Source organism: Podarcis pityusensis (genome assembly GCF_964106645.2).
Source record: "Podarcis pityusensis genome assembly, chromosome: 1".
Taxonomy (NCBI): Eukaryota; Metazoa; Chordata; class Lepidosauria; order Squamata; family Lacertidae; genus Podarcis; species Podarcis pityusensis.
Window position 1 is genome coordinate 110,645,862 of NC_138028.1, and position 21,394 is coordinate 110,667,255.

Below are 21,394 nucleotides of genomic sequence, written 5' to 3' on the forward strand. Positions count from 1 at the left end.
TGGAGGGTTTTGTTTACCAAATAAAAGTCAAGCATACTAAATCAGATCCCAATCTTTTATGCAGCAGCAGATAATTTCCCAGAAGTTCTCCAGGTTAAAAAAAAATCTGGAAAACTCACATCACTGGACTTGGAGTGTAGGTTGCAAAAGTGGTCTTATGAGGAGGTAGAGAGACTTCTGTCTGAGGTGGAAAATTGAGGGATGGAGTCACTGGAAGTGGTTCCAAGTTTGGAGCCCTGGCTAAAATCTGCCACCCATTGAAGAACCTGCTGCCTCCTAGTTCTTACTGATTTGCTCTCTCAGCAAAGTGTTGCCAGTGGGAGTAGTGACATCTGCAAAATGACAACGTGCAGCATTTTCCTCCCTGGGCCAGTTCTCTTCTGTTAATGGAGCTGCCTGGGAGAAAGTTTTTTGAGAAACAGACAGAGAGCTAGGCTATGGGAGGAGCTTGCTCCCATTTGTCGGCATCCTTCGGGGGTCGAGATGCCAGCTGGCTAGCCCCCAGCTGGATCATGCCCTTCCAGCCGTGACGATCCCCAGATCTCTGGTGTGACGTAAATCAGCGACTCAGACTTCAAAAGCCTGAGCACGCTATATTAGCAGAGCATACTATGCAAACAGAACAGGCGTGAGGCTTGTGAAAACATACTAACAGCTAAAGATTTATTAAGCATAAATCAGGACAAAGAAAACATGTTGTCTCCCTTTCTTCTCAGAGAGACAGATCAAAGCAAAAGCTATACAAACAGATGGAAGTTCCCAGTAGACTGTGCTGGAATGTAAACAGACATGTGACACTTAACAATCCCATGTCTGCTCCTTAAGAAATTCTCAACATCCTCCCCCTTTCCATGTAACCTGTGGCACAGTATTTCAACTCAACTGCAACTGCTGTACATATAACTGAAGTTGTTCTCTGTTAACAACTTTAGACAACAGATCTGCAGGAATCTCGTTTCCTGGCATGTAGGACACCTGAATGAGTCCTTTCCAAAGACACTCCCTTGCACGATGTAACTTTATCTGCAAGTACTTGGTTCTTTTCTTTCAACTCTCTGACGCTAGCAAAGCCAAACAGGACCTGTTGTCTTGATACAACTGTGTAGGACATTTCATGTTAACCCTGACATCCTTAAACAGTTGCAACAACCATTCACAATCCATAAGTGAATATGACAGGGCATTGAGTTCAGCTTCACAAGAAGTCAGGCTCACTGTTGCCTGCTTCTTGCACAGCCAGTCAAACAGACTCTGGTTGTACATGTAGCACACCCCATAAGTGCTTGTGCCAACTGTGGTGTCACTCCTAAAACTTGCATCTGCAAATATCTCAAGACCTCCAGATCCCTGACTAGTGAATCTGAGTCTGTAGTGCATAGTACCTTTTAGATAGTGTGCTATGCGCTTCAGAGCTTTCCAATCCTGAACAGTAGGATTGTTGGTGTGTCTGCTAAGCAGATTAGTGCTCACAGCTATATCAGGTCTTGAACATCTGGCAATGAAATTCAGTTTGCCTAGAATGCATCTGTACAATGTAGTGTCAGAAAATGCTTCACCAGTATCACCTAACTGGAAATCTGTTACCGTTGGTGTATCCACAGGATTTGCATCAACCAAATTCAGCCTGGTCAATACATCAGCAATTTTCTGAGATTGGTGTACGAAAAAAATCACCTGCCTGGTTTTTCTCTACTTCCAGAGAAAGATAGTTGGATACCTCACCAAGATCCTTCATGTCAAAGTGCTCTCGCAGCTGAGCTAGGGTGCTTTGGTACAAAGCCTGATGCTTCCAAAAGAAAAGAAGATCATCAACAAAGCATACACAATACAGTTTGTTTTGCCCCTCCTCTTTGACAAACACACATGGATCAGCTTTGCCTTGGTGAAAACCTAGAGAAAACAATGTCTCTGTTAGTTTTGTGTTCCAACACCTGGCACTCTGTTTGAGACCATATAGGGATTTCCGTAGTTTACAGACCATTCCCTTCTGTACCTGCACTTCATCAAGTGGAAGCATATAAATCTCCTCCCCCAGCACCCCGTACAAAAAAGCTGTGTTCACATTGTGATGTGAAACGTGAAGCTCTTCTTCTGCAGCAATCTTGAGCATAAGCCTAATGCTCTCATACTTGATGGTGGGTGAGTAGGTCTCTTGGTAGTCCTGTCCTGGTACCTGTGAAAAACCTGGTGACCAATCTGGCTTTGTGTCTTATTACCTTGCCATTCCTTGCCTTAAAGACCCACTTGCTGTCAACCAGCTTCATCCCTGTGACTATTGGAACCAGCTCCCAGGTCTTGTTCCTTTCTAAGGAATCAAGTTCAGCCTTCATGGCTTTAAGCCATGGTTCAACATCCTTTGAGGTTAACTCCTGGACCTCTTGGAAGCTTGAAGGTTCCCACACCTTCTCTGAGCTACTAACAACAGCTGTTGCTGTTTTAGCAAACTCATCAGCATACCTCTTTGGAGGTTTGCCCTTTGTGGCCCTTTCAGATGTGCGTACTAGATGCAAGTCTTCACTCATCTCCTCTTTCTTAGGAGAATGGTGGCCAATGGAAAACAGTGGTTCTTCCAGTTCAGTGTCAGACCTGTCAGATGGTCTGAGTGAGGCCTTCACGCTCCTGTAGTCTGCTGTGTCACTGTCAGCAGCACTAGCACCTCCCACTGAACTGGAATCCGAACCCTGATCATCATCCTCAGCTTCCTCTGCTTCTTCAGCTTCAGGGTGACTCTGGAAAATCCGCACATAGTCCCCCCCACTTTGCATTGTACTGAACACTCCTGGTAAACCATACCGTATTTGTGTCAGTCATCAGCACTCTGTATGCACCTTTTTCGTACCCCACAAATATGCCATGTACACCATGCTTTCTGAACTTGCTGCTCTGTGGAGTATGGACCCACATGTCAGAATCAAAGATTCTCATGTGCTTGACATATGGTTTCTTACCAAACATCTTCTCATAGGGAGTACAGCCTATTGGTGCAGAATACCTGCGTTTATAAGAATAAACAAAACAATTTAGAGATTCAGCCCAATACTCTTCAGGAAGATTGGCATCATGCAACAAGGTTTTTAGGCCTTGTAGCAAAATCTGGTTTGCCCTTTCGCAAAGTCCATTCTGCTATGGAGATCTTGGACTTGTGATGTCATGCTGAATCCCCTTCTCACGCATGTAGCAGGAGGAGTGTTGTTTAGTGCATGCCAAACACTGCCTCAGCAACATACCTGCCTTTTGAAACAGCACTTCCTGTGTTCAGTGGTGTGCGGTCAGTGGACTAGGGGCCTAGGCTGGTCCCCTAAATGTTCCTGGTAAATTGGAGTATTAAAGCCTGGTGCCTCCTTCCCGAAGCCTGGGAAGCTTCTGCCGAGCTTAGGGAGGGAGATGTGATGCTCACACTTGTGACATGGCCCCCCTCCAATCACCCTTGCAAGCTGCTGTCTCTGTCCCTAACTGTCCCTGTATGGAAAATTTCACCGCACACCTTGTTTTGTGTCACCATACCCAGCCGGGAAGAGGAGACTCCCCCCCCCCACCGCCGCCGCCGCCTTCTACATCCTTTCGTACAAGATTTATTGAAACCTGAAATGTGAGACAAAAAGGGAAACTGTAGGACTTTCTCCCATCAGATCAGTTTTGTATGAGGTCTAGTTTTGGAACATTCAGCGGCAACTTTATTAGCATTACCAATTAGTTGGATACATGGATTTAAATTTTCAGTTTTTCTATGAAAAGCAGTGTTACTTGTTACAGTGATTATTTAGATGTTAGGGTTTTCTTAAACTCCTTAGTAAGACAAAGGAGGGAACCTAGGAAATTCTCTTGCCTCAAATGTTGACACTTCTGTCTGTTCTTCTCCCTGCCCCCCTCCCTCACTGGAACTTATTCATGAGAAGCTTGAGCATCTCTAGTATGAGAAAACCCATCTCAGAATGACTTTAAAGACCTTGATTGCCTGGTCTGCAGTCAAATGTTTCCTTGCTTCATTGCACCTGTTCCTCTTGCAGGTACATGTGACAGCGCTGCAGCTATGAGTGGAATTTTAAAGAGGAAGTTTGAAGAAGTTGATGGCTCTTCACCCTGCTCTTCGGTGCGGGAATCGGATGACGACGTTTCTAGCAGTGAAAGCGCTGACAGTGGTGATAGTGTCAACCCATCCACTTCAAATCATTTCACCCGTAAGTAATAAACCTGGAGAGTGAAGCTCTGTAGATTAAAATGTTCAAATGATGTTCTATGCTTTTGTCCCCTTTGTTTACTATACTTACTGAGTAATGCCTGCATTCTTCAGTGGGCAATAGACTGGTTTGGCCCCATGGTAATATGCACTTATGCAGCACCACACATTTTAGGTCTTTTGCATGGTGCTGGGTGTGTTGAAACTGGCCCTGATCAGGTGAATGACTTTGCTGTGGAACCATATGGCTGAACTAGACCTAAATTGGCCAGGATCTTGAGAAACTTACAGGATACTTGAAGAACTGTCTTTGGTCATATGAACCAGCCTGGACATTAAGATCTGGTCTGTATCCAATTGTCTTCAGATACATAGCAGTCAACAATGAGGAATAGGACCTTAGCTTATGGAATGCCCTCCCGGGAGAGATCCACCTGACTCCATCATTGCTTGACTTTCTCAGGGCAAATGACCTATTTATTTCAAAATGCATCCAGCTGAAATACAGCACCCAACTGGTGGCTTTAAAGACAGCTTGATCTGGATGTGCTTCTTATTTTTAATGCTTTATGTAATGATCAATCATTTACATTGTTTTTGTTTAATATTGTCTTGTTGTAGTCTGTAGGCTTCTTTGAATATTCTGTATAGAAAAGCAGACTACAAATTTATCAAAATATAAATAAGAGAACAAACAGGACATGTATAAAATAGTGTAACCCATTGTTGCACAAGCTAGTAATCATCACATTTATAAGAGAATAGGGTGGGTGTGCTTTGGGTTTATCATACAGTTTCTGCTGTTGCCCCATTATAGTAAAGATAGCAGTTGTGTTAATGTAGTTGGCTCTGAATAATCTAAGAATACCAATGTAGGTCAATCATTATAATCCTACTCTTCTGCTGCCTATTCTGAAATCTTAGATTCCTTCTCTCTGCTTATTAGAATACTTGAACAGCAGGAATAATTGGGCAGAGAGAAAGACATTTCAGTGTGAAGCTAAAAAAGATTCAGCATTGATTCTAATGGTTCCCCAAATGGTGGCATAAGAAAGGGAAGAAATATCCCCACAAAGGGGGTGTGGATAACTCACAGATGGAGCACATGATTTGGTCCAAGGTTTAAACCCCAAGGTTTAATCCTAGGTGGGGCTGGGAAAGGCTGGTCTGAAATCCCAGAAAGTCACTGACAGATGTACTAGATGAACAATAGTACTAGATGAACCAATGGTCTGATTTGGTATAAAGCAATTCTTATGTTCCAGAGAGATTGAGTGTATCCATGAGTTTGTGATCAGAGTTCTCTGGTGAGCAGTGGGAACCCACAAGGGGGAATTTTAGGGGAGAAAGGAAGGGAAAAGTTTCCAAAAAGCACATGGGTTTAGCTTGGTTATGGAATATGAAGGGCCTCCCAAGGAGAGGAAAGGAGGTTTCTTGTTATGGCTGTAAGGGTGTGAGTAGGGCTGTGTACACACATAGCCACTGAAATGCACAGGGGTCATTTTTTCCACTGTGTGTTCTTGTACATAGGGCGCTGTGGTCTAAACCACTGAGCCTCTTGGGCTTGCCGATCAGAAGGTCGGTGGTTCGAATCCCCACGATGGGATGAGCTCCTGTTGCTCTGTCCCAGATCTTGCCAACCTAGCAGTTTGAAAGCATGCCAGTGCAAGTAAATAAATAGGTACTGCTGTGGTGGGAAGGTAAACGGCATTCCCGTGTGCTCTGGTTTCCGTCATGGTGTCCTGTTGCACCAGAATCAGTTTAGTCATGCTGGCCACATGACCTGGAATGCTGTCTGTGGATGAACGCTGGCTCCCTCAGTGTAAATGCGAGATGAGTGCCGCTACCCCATAGTCGCCTTTGACTGGACTTAACTGTCCAGGGGTCCTATAATGTCAGTAGGCTTGCCCTAATAGGAAGTGACCTGAGGATGCATTTTCTGCATAGACATATATTCAGCAAGTGCTTGAGAAGGGCATTCTCCACACAAAATGGGTTAAAACTGTTCTAGCACAATGACAAAATAGTGTGGGACAAGGACTACATGGGGATGATGCTGTGTGTTTAGCACATCCAAAAGGCGCTTGCATCCAATGCTGACTGCACATTATTATTCAATGTGTACACTCCCTTAGAGAGACATTGAGATGTGGAAAAATCTTTGACTGGGCATCTGAGTAAGGTGATTTTTTTTTTTTAACCTGGTAGATTTTTATGTGAGATTTTACTGAGTTTTTAAAGTGGGATATAAAGTGGGATTTTAAATGTGGGATATAAACTGCTAAATAAAATACTGCTAATCATCTTTGTATTTTGACAGTGCATTGCACATGGCAGGGCTGGCGACTATATGTGCAGCCAGCATTGCTTAAGTATCTGGTATGGGCATTCTAGGTCAGCTTGAAGATTCATAGATTCTTTATAAATACTAAGCACTGGCTATTAGTGCAGTGGCAGATAACATGAACAAATCATTAGACAATTTCTGTATGCTAGTAGAATTCAGAACAATGCAATGGAAGGCAATATTGTGGTCTATGTCTTCAATAACGTCGCTTTTCACGGCAGCTGTGTTTTCAGGTTGCTTTGCGAAACAAAGTACTATATTCACTTTTTTTAAAAAGAGTGCTCTGTGAAACAAATTACTCTTTCCTTATAGCTGAAGATGGAAACTAAATGTTGCAAACAGTTTAGTTTGTGATATTGACAGCTGCTGGGTACAGAAATAGCATGCCTACTTTAGGCAAGAGTTTGCTTATGATTATGCTGATATTTTGTAAAGATGAGGATTTGCCTGGGAGTAGCAAAGAAAAAGGCTCACTTTAAATTGGTTGGTTTTGATGGTTGGAGAGTAAAATTGATGTTTTATAGCACACACATTTGAGGGGGCGGGAGGAAGAATATTCTTAAGCTTGGGACCCACAGTCAAGCACAGGTTTCGTTGCAATGACTGCAAATAATCTAGAGTCAGTTCATATCTTCCGCAACCTGTTTAGTCAATGATTTGGGCTGATCGGGGTTGTAGTCTAACAACATTTGGGCACCCAAGTTGAAGAGCATTGATCTAGAGTAGTGTTTCTCAAAGTGGCTTTGGGCCACTTTTAGATGGGCCTCATTGGTATAGCCTTCCCCAGTGCCTCTTCACTTGCTTGGCTACAGAAAGGAAGGGGATAAGAGATGTAAGCTGTTAGAACAGGAGGAAATTAATGTAAAAGGACCAGGGTGCAGGGGTAGGTGCGGTTGGGGAGGGAGGGATGAAAGAAACAGCCAGTTTGAGAGGTGGTGGGATAAGGTAGAAGATGAATGTGAAAGGAGAATGGTAAAAATGACAGGAGATGGCTAAAAATACTTTGAGGGGCACGTGAGGGTGGGAAGGGGGAAACAGAAAAGAAAAGGCCTTCTCCAGTTAGAACCTCTGGGTCAAATTCTGCCTAAAAGGTAGAGGCTGAGTCACAATACCTCCTGAGCAAATGTCATTGCTTAGGAAACGATTGCTGCACAGCCAGAAAGTGCTTTCCTAAATGTAATCAAATTTTGGTGTAAATTAACCAGGAAGCACAAGAAATCATAATTTTTCAACTAGAAGACAACCCTGTCTTCAACAACTTGTATCATTTGCGAAGATAAACTAGCATAGTTCCCCCCAGCCCATTTATTTGGTTATTTATTTATAGAATCTTTTGCCCATCCTTCACCATAAGGTCCCGGCAATAAAATATGTGTGTGTGTGTGTGTGTGTGTGTGTGTGTGTGTGTAGCAAGCCCATCATAGTTATAAAAACACAGACAAGTATTCCACATGGAACAGAACAGTATAAATTTCAGACTGCTCAGAGCAGAGACATTTGGAATAAAGGGACATGCTTTTGTCCTATGCCTCTTTCTTCCAGAATTGGGGAGTGTCTTAAAAACAAGGAGATGCTAAGTCGAATTGGTTTGGGTTAGTTTCTGAATGGCTACTGTCACCAGAATTCACAAAACGCTGTAATAGTAGCTAAGAACACTGTCAGCTATAGGCAAAACAAATTAAGAAATGAAATTACCAGTTTTCATTACTACACATGTCTCTTTCTGTTGAATAAGCTATAAGGGTGCACAGCTTGGTGTTTTGTCCTTTAGTCTGCTATAGTATATGATTTGCATCAGACAACATGTTCCAGGTTTCAAAGTTGGTGTACAGAAAAAAAGCAATGATAATAATAATGAAAACAATAAATCCGCTCTTCCTAATGTAGTCCATGGATTGTGGCTCTGTCAGGAAATAACCTTGGTGATGAGGTTGAGAAAGGGAGTTGGCGCAGAGCCAGCAGCCTGCCTAGCATTGAAGCAAAGCTGTTGCTGCTTCAGAAAGAGCCTTGAATAGGAGTCTCATCTGGTTATTAAACCAGACAGTGGAGAGATATTTTCCCTCCTGGGAAGCAGTTACAAACCTCAGGCGCTGAAGCGATGTGAGTGCATGTGACGATTGCATTTCAAAGCATCCTGCGCCCTGAACTTGGGAGAGTGAAATGCAACTTGCATAAGTGAACAGGAACGCTTGGACTCCCTGACCTAGTCCCTTATTTTTTAAACACGACTCCAACCAATGCCGGTGACTTCTTTTAAAAAACAAAAACAAAAAAACATGTACAGCTGTGGCATCAAAGCCCTCAAATTAATGAATGGTAGACTTACCAACAAAAGCAAACCGCAGCCTATATAAACAGCAAAGTAAATCCTTCTATAACAAGGCACACTGAAATGTATTTTTGACTTCTGACCTCGTCCATCTGCCTAATGGAATAATAGGCTATTCTCCCGGGGCCTCTGTGTAATGTCTTTGTCATTCTGGGGTGGGGGGCGGGGAATAAAATAAAATGGCCTGATCACACTTCAGTCAGCCAGTTGTGCTGTCTGTCATACTGAAGTTGGCTAGGGCAGCTTTTCTGAGATCTTGTGAAGGTGTCAGGGGCATATCTGGAATGCTTCAGTTAGGTTTGTCGAGAGTGGAAATTATTATGGGTGCCCATCCTTTATGGGGGTAAGGAATATAGGCCAGTGAAAGATGTAACATCATGAAACAGATGTTGGGACTAGAGCCTGATTCTCACATAGGTGTTCATTGTTCTGGGGCTACAGTATCTAGTGATGACTTGTGACAACACTGTGGAAAGGACAGGTGAACGAGTCTGTTTCCGTCCCATGTCATTTTTGCATGCATTCACCCATAATTCCATTTTGTTCTGCATTAATCATGCGGTCCTTTTTTGGGGGGGTGGAAATCCACATTTAAATACATATTAAAGTATGTGCTCTGTATCCAACAAGGTCAAACTCAGGGTATGCTTATTGAAATCAAATCATTTAAATTAGTTATGCCCATTGATTTCAGTGGGTTCTCCTCTGAGGTTGCCCTGTATTTTAAATGCATTTTCTCTGAAAGTATGCATTTCTGAATATATTTGCTCTCGGAGCACACATTTTAAAAAGCTATTTTGTGACCTTTTTTGGAGCTAAGAACTGCATCAGTATATTTGGGAAGTGCGAAAGCTGGTAGGTAGCCTAACAGCCCAATCCTAACCTTACTTACTCAGAAGTAAATCCTATTCAAGTCAGGCAGGTGGAGTTAGGATTGCAGCCTAAGTTCCGAGAGCTGTATGTTAGACTGGGAGTTGCAGATCAGATCAGTTCGTGTCAGAATTTGCAAATACTGCTTTTCTCAAGCATCCCTAGGCTATGGGATATAGGATTGTCATATCCCTTAAATCACATGCAATCCTTTTCAGTGGAGTCAGTTGACACATTTAGCTCTGCCGGTCAATAAAAAGATACTCATCAACTGCAGAAAAATCAAACAATGTGGCACGTTATGTGTGAACTGGTCCACACATTGCGAGAAGTTTGGTCATACTTTTGAAGGTTTACAATCTTGTTCCCTTCACACCTGTTCCACAGCAAACCAGGACTTGACACTAGAAACAGAATGCTCTGTCTAGAGCTTTCAGTATATTGATTGGGACCCCAGGACCTTATATGCATATGCAAAATACTTCCACATGTGCACATTGCCTCATGGGGCGTCACTCTGGAGAATCTCCAGAAGGGGAGGACTACCTGTGGAACGCTGAGCATTCCATCACACCTGGGCTTTTACTGTGTGGACAGAGCACAAATATTTTTCTGCATTGCCCACAAGTCCCAATATTTGGTCCTGTTGCCCTTGCCTTTAGTTTGAAGAAGCTGTCACTATGGCTATTGTTCAGAGTTGTAGAAAGAGTTGGCGGGAGTGCCTTTTGGTTTCAGACATCATGAGGGCCTAAGGTGCATGGGAATTTAGATGTGCTGTGTAAACCATCTCAGAAACCACCACATATTTAGGAGGGGGAGACAAAAAAAATGTAGAACAGACTGAAGAAAATGAAGGAGGGAATGGAAATAAAAGAGGATAATGAGAAAAATGGAGAGGTGCAATTGCGAGTGAAGGATATCCTGAAGGATTGATACTGGTGAGCGAAGGCCGATCAGGTGGTGTTTCCTCGCAGAGTGCTCTAAGAAGACACTGTTGGCTTAAATACAAAATATAAAACATAAACTATAAAAAAGCAGACTGCTTTGGAGAATGGATTCAGGGTTTGAGGCCAAGGTGAGCTGTGCTACAACTGTATTTAAATAGCTACTAAGAGTAGCTTTGAACATAGTCCAAGTGCGACTTGAAAATCTTACTGAATGCACTGCTAGGTTTATTTATTCAGCATCCCTTTAGGGTAATGATTAGAGACACTGGTAAGAAAATCTGCAGGCTTCCACACACAAAGCTGGACAAAAAGGAAAATGTTACACAGAAAGCAAATTACTTAGACGAGTCCTATTCACTGTGACTCAGAAGTCCCGTTGAGTTCAATTAAACTTACCGTGAAGTAAATGGGTATAGGACTACAGCTTAAATTGTTGTTTTTTAAAAAATATTTATAAAATTGATGAATGCCTAATTATTTATGTAAATAGATTATAGACCCCTTTTATATTAAACAATATTCAGAAGCTTACAAACAGTAAAAACTAGTCTGCAGAACAAGCATCAGCAAGAACAATCAATCCCTCAAATATATCAAAATTTAAGCAGAGAAGAACAGTAAAATGCCAATAAAATCAAATAGTGTGGTCCCTGGAAGGGTATACCAGGGGCCATAGGATAGAGTGGATATGGCCAGAGGGAAGAGAAGGAGGTCCACCCTCACCAAACCCCACAAGTTGCAGGCCTAGAAACTTCAGCCTATCTTGTTCCTCCACCATCAGCGTTCAATGGTGGCAATGGCAAAAATGCTTTGTGTATTTTGCTTAGTCACATTACAACTTGAGCTCTGCCCAGGGCTCAAAGCAGCATTCAGCAGACTCAACTCAGAAAACCTCCCAACTTATGTATAAATTGGAATTAAAGCTATGACAGAAATGTTGTGGCTGTGAGGTTGACTAAGATTTAGACTAGAAAGCTCTTAACACAATAAATGTTAGTTGAAGTGTAGGATTAAAAACTTCCCTTTTGGGCTACATATCTTAGTGTTCTGTGTGCATAGTATTGTAACCTGATTTGGACTAAGTCTCACTGAAGTCAATGGGACTAGCTTCTGGTTCTGGTTCCAGTATTTACAATTGTGTTGACAGGAGCCAAGCCATGGTTTGGTTTAGCATTACATCTCAACCCAGGTTCATCTCCAAACAAACCATGAGCTATAACCAAGGTTTGTTTTGGGCTTATTGGTCAGTGGTTTGTATGGGGAAAACAAATCACACCCCTGGGTTTGGATGTAACACTAAGCCAAATAAGGTCATCTGTGCTTATGTTCCATTCAACTAGACTAGACAGTGGTGCAGCAGATATTCCTTCCTGGTATCCTATGGTTAGTTAAGAGGCCAGTGCTCATGTAAGACAAGGGTGTCTCCTTTCCTGAATAGGCTGTGGTTGCAGTTTGGTCCATGTTTAGTTTTGCAAGGATCCAAATTAAAGGCTTGATGTATTGGATCCACATATATCTCAGCAGCAGTGCACATGACTTGCACATACAAAATCCTAAATTCAGTCCCTTGCAATCTCAAGTTAATGGAGCTTGGAAAGCAGGACTGGGAGAGAACCTTCTGCCTGCAATCTTGGAGAGCAGTGGCCAGTCAGAACAGACCAAAACTGGGCTAGATGGACTAGTCCTGTGACTCAACAGAAGGCATCTCTTTGTCTGCAAGAAAGAACAAAGCTATTTTTGGAGTGCACATTAAGGCGGCATCTGTTTTGTTTCTTTAGATTTCATTTTGTTTAGTGCATGACGTTAAAGTCCATTAGCGTCCGTGAGCCTTTCGTCTGGCTTTGCTTTCTAGGATGGCTGTTAAAAGTGGGCCTTTTGGAAAAGTGATGTTTTGACCTGGATTACCGCGATGATGAATTACACTTGACAGTCCTATCTTGTTAAGACTTGATGAATACTATGTGGGAAATCCAGGGCGTGGGTGTAGAATGGGGTTAATCCTTTTTATTAGAATGTTCCAGCACAGCACTGAGAATACATCAAAAAGCAGGAAAATGGGTTAGTGGCTTTAAGAATAGCCTTGTCGTCCGCCACGTTGCTTTAAAAAACAAAAGGAAAAAGAAATGGGCTGCTCTGTGCTACATTCTCTTGCCTTGAGACTTCCCCTCTCCCTAAAATATTTCTCTGATGGCAGTAAACGAATTGCATTGCCCTGCTGGTTGTAAACCTGCGGGTACTCTGCTGCGGAGCCATATGGCTCACATTTATTTTAATGTGCCTTTGACAGGAGGAGAATAGCTGAGACTGCTGAGGAAAGTGCTTACACTTTGGATTCCAGCCAGCGAAAGCTCAATTTATTTATGTTTAGTAACTGAGTAACTTCTTTTTACAGTAGAAATGGTGCTTGAAAAAGATTAAAAGACTTGACATGTCATTTATGCTACTTTTTCTCGCCCCCACCCCATTTTCTTTTTTGCAAACAAGGCAAACATGCTTTCCATTCACAGCATCGGTTTATTTTTAACTGAGCCGAGACCCCCCCCCCACCTCCACCCGCCGGTGGAATTCCGTGATCTATTTTTGGAAAGCTTGGTAGAATTTGCTTAAGCAAGATTATGCGTAAGGAGTTTCCTCACATGAAGACCAACTAAAGGTCACATTGGATCTCTAAGTCTCAGAGAGGCATCTCACTCAGAATTGACACAGGATAGAGCCTAGTTGATGGGCTGGAAACACCAGATGTTGTCGCCTTACTGGAGCTAATCGTGTGTGAAACCACTCAGCAGTCTGGACAGGAGACCACTGAGAACCTTGTGCAAGAGCAGGATATAAAATCAGGGGATGATCTAGGAGATGCTTTATTTGGAGATAAAACCTGGAGCTTCATACTTAACAAGGAACACATTCTGTGCCAATTTCAGCTCTTATCCAAACAAATGGCCAGATTCTGGTAAGACAGTTTTGTCCCTGGTCACTCGCCTGTGGCAAACAGGCTTTCCATGCAATCAGGCAGGAAGCTTTCGTGACTTGGAAGAGGGTTGATCCTGTTTTTCTCCTAGGCTGTTGATTTGCCACATGTAGCAATAAGGATGCACCTCAGCTGTGCCTTCAGATGATGCCTGCTTCCTCACTTGGCTGTCCCTTGCTGAATGGGAGCAAATGTGTATTAATAATGTTCCAGGTCGCAATTAAAAAATAAAAGCAATGAAATAATGGCTGTAAAGTAATATAGGCCCTCTGTGATAGTGTACTCAGTTATTTATGAAGCTAATAAAACAGGCCACCTGGAGGTATAAATGAAACAGATCTATAATTGCTTCCTATAGGAAAAAGATTGTGTTTTTGGTAGAAAGGTATTCTGTTTCCGTTTCCAGAAGTCCTAGGCTTTAGCAGTGCTAGAGGTCTAAAAGGTAATAAAGAAAGCGGCCAGTGTTTTTCTGCACTAATCGTATCTAGAGATAATATTCCATCTCATGTTGTCATTGTGTTGGGCAGTTTCATGTTCACAAGAGAAAGTTACATTGATTATTTCATACCTGGCTCACTTTTGTTACCAGGTTTGGGCTAGGTAGTGTGATGGCCTTGGTATGGATGGGGTCACTGAAGAGCCACAAATGAAGGGACTCGTGGTGTGGAACAGGAAGCACCAAAGATGAATGGAAGCATCTGTTGAGAGCATGATGGAAGGGAACCTCTTCCATGCTGACTTGTCTCTCATGGAACCTTAAAGCCGGTAGCAAGGAATCTGTAGCCATTTATCTTGCTGCTGTTGAGCTCCAGCTCCCATTAGCCCCAGCCAGCATGACCAATAGTCAGGGATAATGGGAACTGTAGTCCAGCAAACTACAGGCACCAGGCCCATTGGCAGACCAACAAAGATGTCTGCAAGCAAGTCTTGAAGGCTGGCAACATTAAACTTGCCATGTGGGAATCCCTTGCAGATGACTGCAGCGCCTGGAGACAATCAGGTTGTATATCCACAGCAGTGACCAGAGGAGGAATGACCACCGGGAGGAGCTCAGAGAGAAGAATTGCCAGGGCATACCTGCATCAGCACAACCTGATGCCTTCTTCTGCCCCAGCTGCAGCAAAACATGTGTCTCCCATGTCGGTCTTTACGGCCACAGCAGGCGCTGTAACTCTCCCAATAGTTTAAATTCACCCCCAAGGGTGCACTCTTCCATTGTCTCCCAGGACAGGTGGATGGTGACAAATATCAGCAACATCATAATCCCCAACCCCAGCTTTAAGCCTTGCAGAGAATTCTGCAGCATGTTCAGAGGTGCACACACTAACTGCACTGGAAACTGGCTAAGACCGTTGGGCCTCACAACTTCAGGGACACAAATCCATCATTACTGACCCTTTCACTCAGGTGTCCCTGATGATCTTTTAAAGAACCACAGAGTTCCTTCCCTGAACACAGTTTGAGAAAAATATTGTGATTTTCCTTTTTCTTTTACTCACTGACTGGTCACAGGTCCCACCTCACCCCTGCCCCAATAACATGATGGGTTGAAACCCATCTATCGCCTAAGATTAAAAAAACCTGGTATTGCTCCCTGTGGATGTGTGGCAGCAAGAAGGGCCTGAAGGCCAAATGGCTCTAATTGCCTGAGACAGAAGAGTTTTTAACCAGCTCACACGTCCTGTTGTGCCTTATTGCTGTTAAATATATGGCCTCATGTTACAAAGGCTGTCAGCATCTTTTATGACCATCTCAGTTCCTCCCTTCTGACCATTACTGTTCTCCCATCATACCTGTGCAACTGTTGCACCTAAATTGCACAGCCATAACTCATCATCTAGTTTCCCCCCCAGTCTCCTACTGCCGTCTCCCAGTAAATCAGGCAGGCTCCTGTCATATCTTCAGGAGTCAAGCAGCTAATGCGTGTGCGCGGTTAATATTCTACACTGCAGGCTAACAACGGCCTGCTTCTTTGTGGGGAAACAAAAGCATTCAGAATTCCAGCATGAGGTATCTCTGTCTGGACCAGCTGCACAGCAGGGATAACGCATTTAAGGAGCTGTTTTGTTTTATTTAAGGCGCTCTTTTCAAAATCAGTATGCATTGCCTAGAAAGTATGTTCGAATGCATGAGAAAGGGATAAACACCAGACCTTTAAAACACATTCAAAGCACACATCCAAGAATCCTGGGAACTGTAATTTGTCCTCCACAAACCTGCAACTCTTCACACCCTTAACAAACTGCAGTTCCCAGAATTCTTGGGGTCTGGGTATGTGCTTTGAATGCCTTTTAAAAGGTCTGGTGTTTACACAGCCTGTGTGATGAATGTAGGAAAACTATGCTCCTGACAGGTTGATTTATTTCTGATGTAACAACTGCATGACGACAAGTCTACCTTTTTGTGCAGCACATGGGAGAGATGAAGGAATGAATGAAACAAGACAAACACACATCGTGCATTCGTGCTACTTAAATAGCATCACTGTGTGGCAGGCCTCTGGCATTAATTTCTCATGCACAAGATATGCCATGAGAGAGTAATCGGTTTGTGAAAACATGGGGCAAGATACTCACTAGGCAGGTAATAATGTTTCCATTGCTTAAACCTTAATTAGCCAATCCAAGTTACTTGAGGTTTAAGAAAGCCCTGTGTTTGTTTGTTTTATGTTGGTTAGCTAAATAAAGATAGGGACGCTGTGGGTTAAACCACAGAGCCTAGGACTTGCCGATCAGAAGGTTGGTGGTTCAAATCCCTGCGACGAAGTGAGCTCCCTTGTTCGGTCCCTGCTCCTGCCAACCTAGCAGTTCGAAAGCATGTCAAAGTGCAAGTAGATAAATAGGTACCGCTCCGGCAAGAAGGTAAACGGCGTTTCCATGCACTGCTCTGGTTTGCCAGAAGCGGCTTAGTCATGCTGGTCAGATGACCCGGAAGCTGTACACCGGCTCCCTCAGCCAATAAAGTGAGATGAGCGCTGCAACCCCAGAGTTGGCCACGACTGGACCTAATTGTCAGGGGTCCCTTTACCTTTATAAAGAGGGAGGCCTTGTGGGTTGGAGGTTTCCATGTCCAGGAGATAGATTAGCTGCCTGTTCTGGATGGGATGGCACTCTCTTTGAAGGAGGAGCAGGTGTTCATTTTTGGGGTATTCCTTGATCCATCTTTGTCACTAGAGTCCCAGTTGACCTCTGTGCTCTGGAGTGACTTTTACCAGGTTCAGGTGGTTTGCCAGCTGCAACCTTTCCTGAACGGTGACAGCCTGACCACAGTGGCCCATGCATTGGCACTGCCTGAAGGCTTGATAGCTGTGCTTTATGTGGGGATTACCCTTTTATCTGGTCCACAGTTGTGCAGACTGCTCACAGGACCAGATTACTGGCAATATGTTACCCCACCACTAAGAGAGCTGCCATGTTCAAGGGACTTCTGTTAATTCATAATGTCTTAAACAACTTGGGGTCAAAGTCCCTTAAGGACTGTCTAGCTTCTTATGTTTTATGGATATCTTTGTTGATTTTGCTTTTATCTGTTGTATTCTGTCTTGTTATATTTTTAATGGAAATGCAACTTACAGATGTGTAAAAATAAGTAAGTCCACTTGCCCTAATGGGTGCGGCAGGTTGGCAATGCCTCCTTTCACTGGCACCTGATGGAAACCAGGACTGACAGGGTTTTCACTTCCGGTGGGCAAGTGTTGGCTCCCTTCGCCAGCTTGGAAATCTGGCTCCTGTTAAATTGGTCAATGGCAGACAGGCTTGGAGAGCAGGTGCCCCCAGGAGGAAATAGGCTTTCCTAAGGTCCACTCCCAGGGTATTTAAGTCTTCCTGTCCTAACTCCCGGCACCTGGTTCCTAGAGACAGTATGGGAAGAAGAACCTCCGTGTTGTTGTTACCTCTGAGATGGCTGGCTATATGGTTAGGGGTTCTAGGCCTCTATTCTGCTTTATATAAAAATAAGCAGTTAGGTTTGTCTCGTAAGAGAAGCAGTGCCTGCTTTTACTGGAACACCTTTGAATGTCTTTCGCAACACCTTTGTTGTCTTCGCATTGTTCCACAGTTAAGATCGGAAATTGAGATTGGAAACAAATTAAAGTTGCTCTGGAAAGTGCAATGAACATTGAAGGAACTGCACTGCAGCAAAACTTTTAACAGCAACATTGACTACCACCTGATTAATTGACCAAGGAGTCCTAAGAGTTTAAGCTGAGTAATCCATTAACCCTGCCTAAATAGGCACATGAGAAAGCAGTTCAAAAACAAACCAAAACCAACCAACCCCCGATACTCTTTTGTTGTGATGTGTGAATTCAACATGTCACATCAGGTATTGTCTTTGAACAGGCAGTTCCTGTTTTCACACGGAATGAAAGCCTTTTTGAAAATGTCAGTTTTGTATTAAGGATTGCTAAAAATAACTTAAGACGGCTATAAATCTACTTCCCCGTTGATTGGGGGGAAGGGGTAGTTTGTTAGCCTTTCAGAATGTTTTTGATCCGTTAACAAAACTAATGAATTGACTAAATGTGGCAGTAGCACTATATGCTAATAACAATAATGAAAATGAATGAAAATAAGTTGAATGCCAAATTAAGCATGTATGCTGATATGGAAGGGAGAGAGAAGGAAACTGGCAACAGGCCAGCTTCTCCACCCAATTAACTGCACAGAGCGAGGAAGGCCGAGAATGGGAATAACTCCCTCTCCCCACATGGGAAATCGGTTGTGTGTGTGGAGGCACACACAACTTGCACTCATGCCTTCTCCTCCCACCAGCACTCCTTCCTCATCCCTGATTCCCCCAGGCAGAGGTGCTCAGCACCAGCTGGCCTGGGGAACCCCACTGCTGAGAATTTGTGAAATGGTGAGAACGGTTTTCATTCTAAGCTGGTCACCTTCTTTCTTTGCAGCATCATCGATTCTGAAAAGAGAGAAGCGGAAGAGGACGAAGAATGTTCATTTTAACTGCGTTACCGTGTACTACTTCACAAGGAGGCAAGGGTTCACAAGCGTCCCCAGCCAAGGAGGAAGCACCCTGGGCATGTCCACACGTCACAACAGTGTGCGCCAGTACACACTGGGGGAATTTGCGATGGAGCAAGAGAGGCTTCACCGAGAGATGTTGAGAGAGCATCTCAGGGAGGAGAAACTGAATTCTTTAAAGCTCAAGGTAAGGACAAGGCTAGCGAACTGCTTTGCCTCTCTACCGTGTGGGCAAGAAGCAGGAAACAGAGGAATTGCCGCACTTACATCCTTGGCAAGATTGCGTCTCCGCTTCTAACATGGCTGCACGTCAATTGCCCCAAGGAAGCTGGCATCTTCCCGGTTTCCCACATTAACTCATCAGATTTGTAATAGGCTTCCACCTGAGCTCTTTAAGGCGACAGCTTCCTTCCTGCTATGCAGATACGATGGCAATTCATTTCCCCCCATCAAAGTTCTCGCTTTGATCAAAATTTAAATATGGTTAGCCAAGTTGCTTAGTGCCGATTGTTCTGCACAAGAGATTTTGGCTGGTTATTTTAAGGAAGCGCTGCTTTGTGTTAGGAATCTGGGTAATGTGGGATGAGGCTGCCGGATAAAATATTGGAACCCATTTTATATGTGTTCTGTATGGTATCTACCTGCAGGTGACTCTGACTGAAGCATGTCCTGCACCAATCTGTTTATGTGTTCCTTCTCATGCCCAGTCAGAGCTTACAGGTACTGGACACACCTGGCGTTCAGAGAGATGATGCTACTGACTGTCTCTGCAAAATTTTGTGTCTCATATTGTTTGTCTGGGACTTGAGCAATCTCTTATTTTTTTATGGTCCCAGGCTACTGGCAAATACACACACATGAAGACAAGTCACCATACATGGCCAGTGGGCCATATTGGACTCGCATTGTCTGCTTAAGCGCCACAGAGGCACTCCAGATTGAGCAGGTGGTTGCAGCAGTATTTAAAGCACTCAGTTCGGCTGATTTGAAAGCAGATCACATCCAGATCAGAGTCAAAACTGACTGCAAACTCACCCCCTCAACTCTGTCCTTGTGAAGGGGAGTGGGCAAAGCAGACCACATCCCACATGTCTTGGGATCGCGCTGGCAGTGTTAGGAGCAAAGCAGGCGAGAAATGGGTTATTACAAGATGATGGTCGCAGTGGTGATATGTACATGGCTTCCCATCAGTGCTCTAGGCAGCTTAAAAAGCAAAACAAAACAAAAACCGACACTATACAAAATTAATACAAAAGGAAATAATTAGCATAGATGAAAATAACAACTCAAAAACCTTCCTTCTAGTGAAGATGGATAAAAACAGGTTTTATGCAGCTCTGCTTAAAACAAACAAATGAGTAAGAGTACAAAATGTATTTTGGTGGAGAACCTGGAGCCCTCCAAATGTCATTGGGCTCCAAGCAGCATCAGTCCCAGCCAGAATGGTGAACTGCTAAGGGTGATGGAAGTTGGGAGTCCAGCAACATTTGCCCACCCCACTCATGATTTAAAACCACATTTGAAACAGAAAAAAGGCCTATTGTTGATTTTTAAAGCACATAGTGCACAGTCCCTAGTCAGCTGCAGGTTGTTTGAGAGCGCCACCTGCTGGCCACTTGGTTGGAAAGAGAGCAGAACATTGGTTCACCTTTGTGTCAAAAATATTTTTACACGTTTCAAAGAAGTACATGGTGCTGTCTGTGAGACAAGGGTCTCAGAGCGAGCTGTACAGTGGAAGTAGATGCTGTTGCCCAGCTTAGTTGTTCCGTTTAGTCTGTGGCTCTGCAGAATCAAAGAAGCTATGGCAGAGCATGCAGTTACATGTGGGGCCTCCAATAAACGTTTGCAGTATGAAGTGCTCCTGTTATGGACATTCCACCTCCACCTCCCATCAACAGTCAGTCAGCATTCCATGCCCACTGAGCATGCTCTGCCTTCATTGGGTTCTTTTTCGGGGTTCCCTTCCTACTTAGTGGTTTTCTTTTTCTAAAGATTAGTAGAATTTCTGCAAACCTTGGGGTTCTCAAGAGTACTCCTGTGTACAGATGGTGTTGTTTTGCCTACTATCTCTGAGGTCTCAGGCTATGTAAGGCTGAATACAAATATGTAGCAGAAGGTGTATTAATATGCAGTCTTTAATATTTTTTGGGGGGGGGGTTCCTATGCAGATTAGTTTAAATTTGCATAGGAAAATTTTCTGCTGCTGTAGAGCAGCTGTAGGGAGCCTCCAGTCACAGGCAAAATTATGCCTGTCAATTTGGTCTTCAAGGTTGTTGTCACATACAATGGCAGGTGTGGGGCAGTTGCGAACGTGGCCTCAAAGGGACAATCGGCAGCCTAAACATTTTTTTAGGGGGGAGCACTGCTTTCAAGGAGTCCTGGATGGAAGTGGGCGGGCTTTGTTCCAGTGCTTCTTACTGTTTTTGAACTTACCAACTTATGGCACTGCCCTATATAGTGGTGAGACCATTTATCCTTCTATCCCAGTATTATCTATCTGAACCGGCAGCAGCTTTTAGCATTCCTAACTCCTAGTACCAGCCACTTTTCCCTAGGTGAGGCTACAGACAATCCGTGATGGAAAGCATCGAATTGTCACGCAAAGGAACAATCTAAGTGGCAGGGCACTTTACTTTCAGAAACCTTCCATTCTAATGGAATTGATCCTCAACCTAATGTTAATCTCCAGCTTTGTTACTGCAGTAGTAGCCATCTTGTTTTGCCTTATCTATGACATACTGCAAAGGTCCTCTGAGACCTGAATTGTGCCACGAATG

At 43.6% G+C, this 21,394-nt stretch overlaps 1 protein-coding gene across 1 annotated transcript in view; it reads left to right on the forward strand.

The window, feature by feature from the left end:
* The window catches only part of CSRNP3 (cysteine and serine rich nuclear protein 3), a 98,112-nt gene that overhangs the window by 57,473 nt on the left and 19,245 nt on the right, over positions 1-21,394 (forward strand). Inside the window, exons 3-4 of the mRNA XM_080971228.1 lie at positions 4,008-4,178; positions 18,545-18,804. Coding sequence (XP_080827354.1) covers positions 4,008-4,178; positions 18,545-18,804 — 431 coding nt within the window. The remainder of the gene's footprint in view (positions 1-4,007; positions 4,179-18,544; positions 18,805-21,394) is intronic.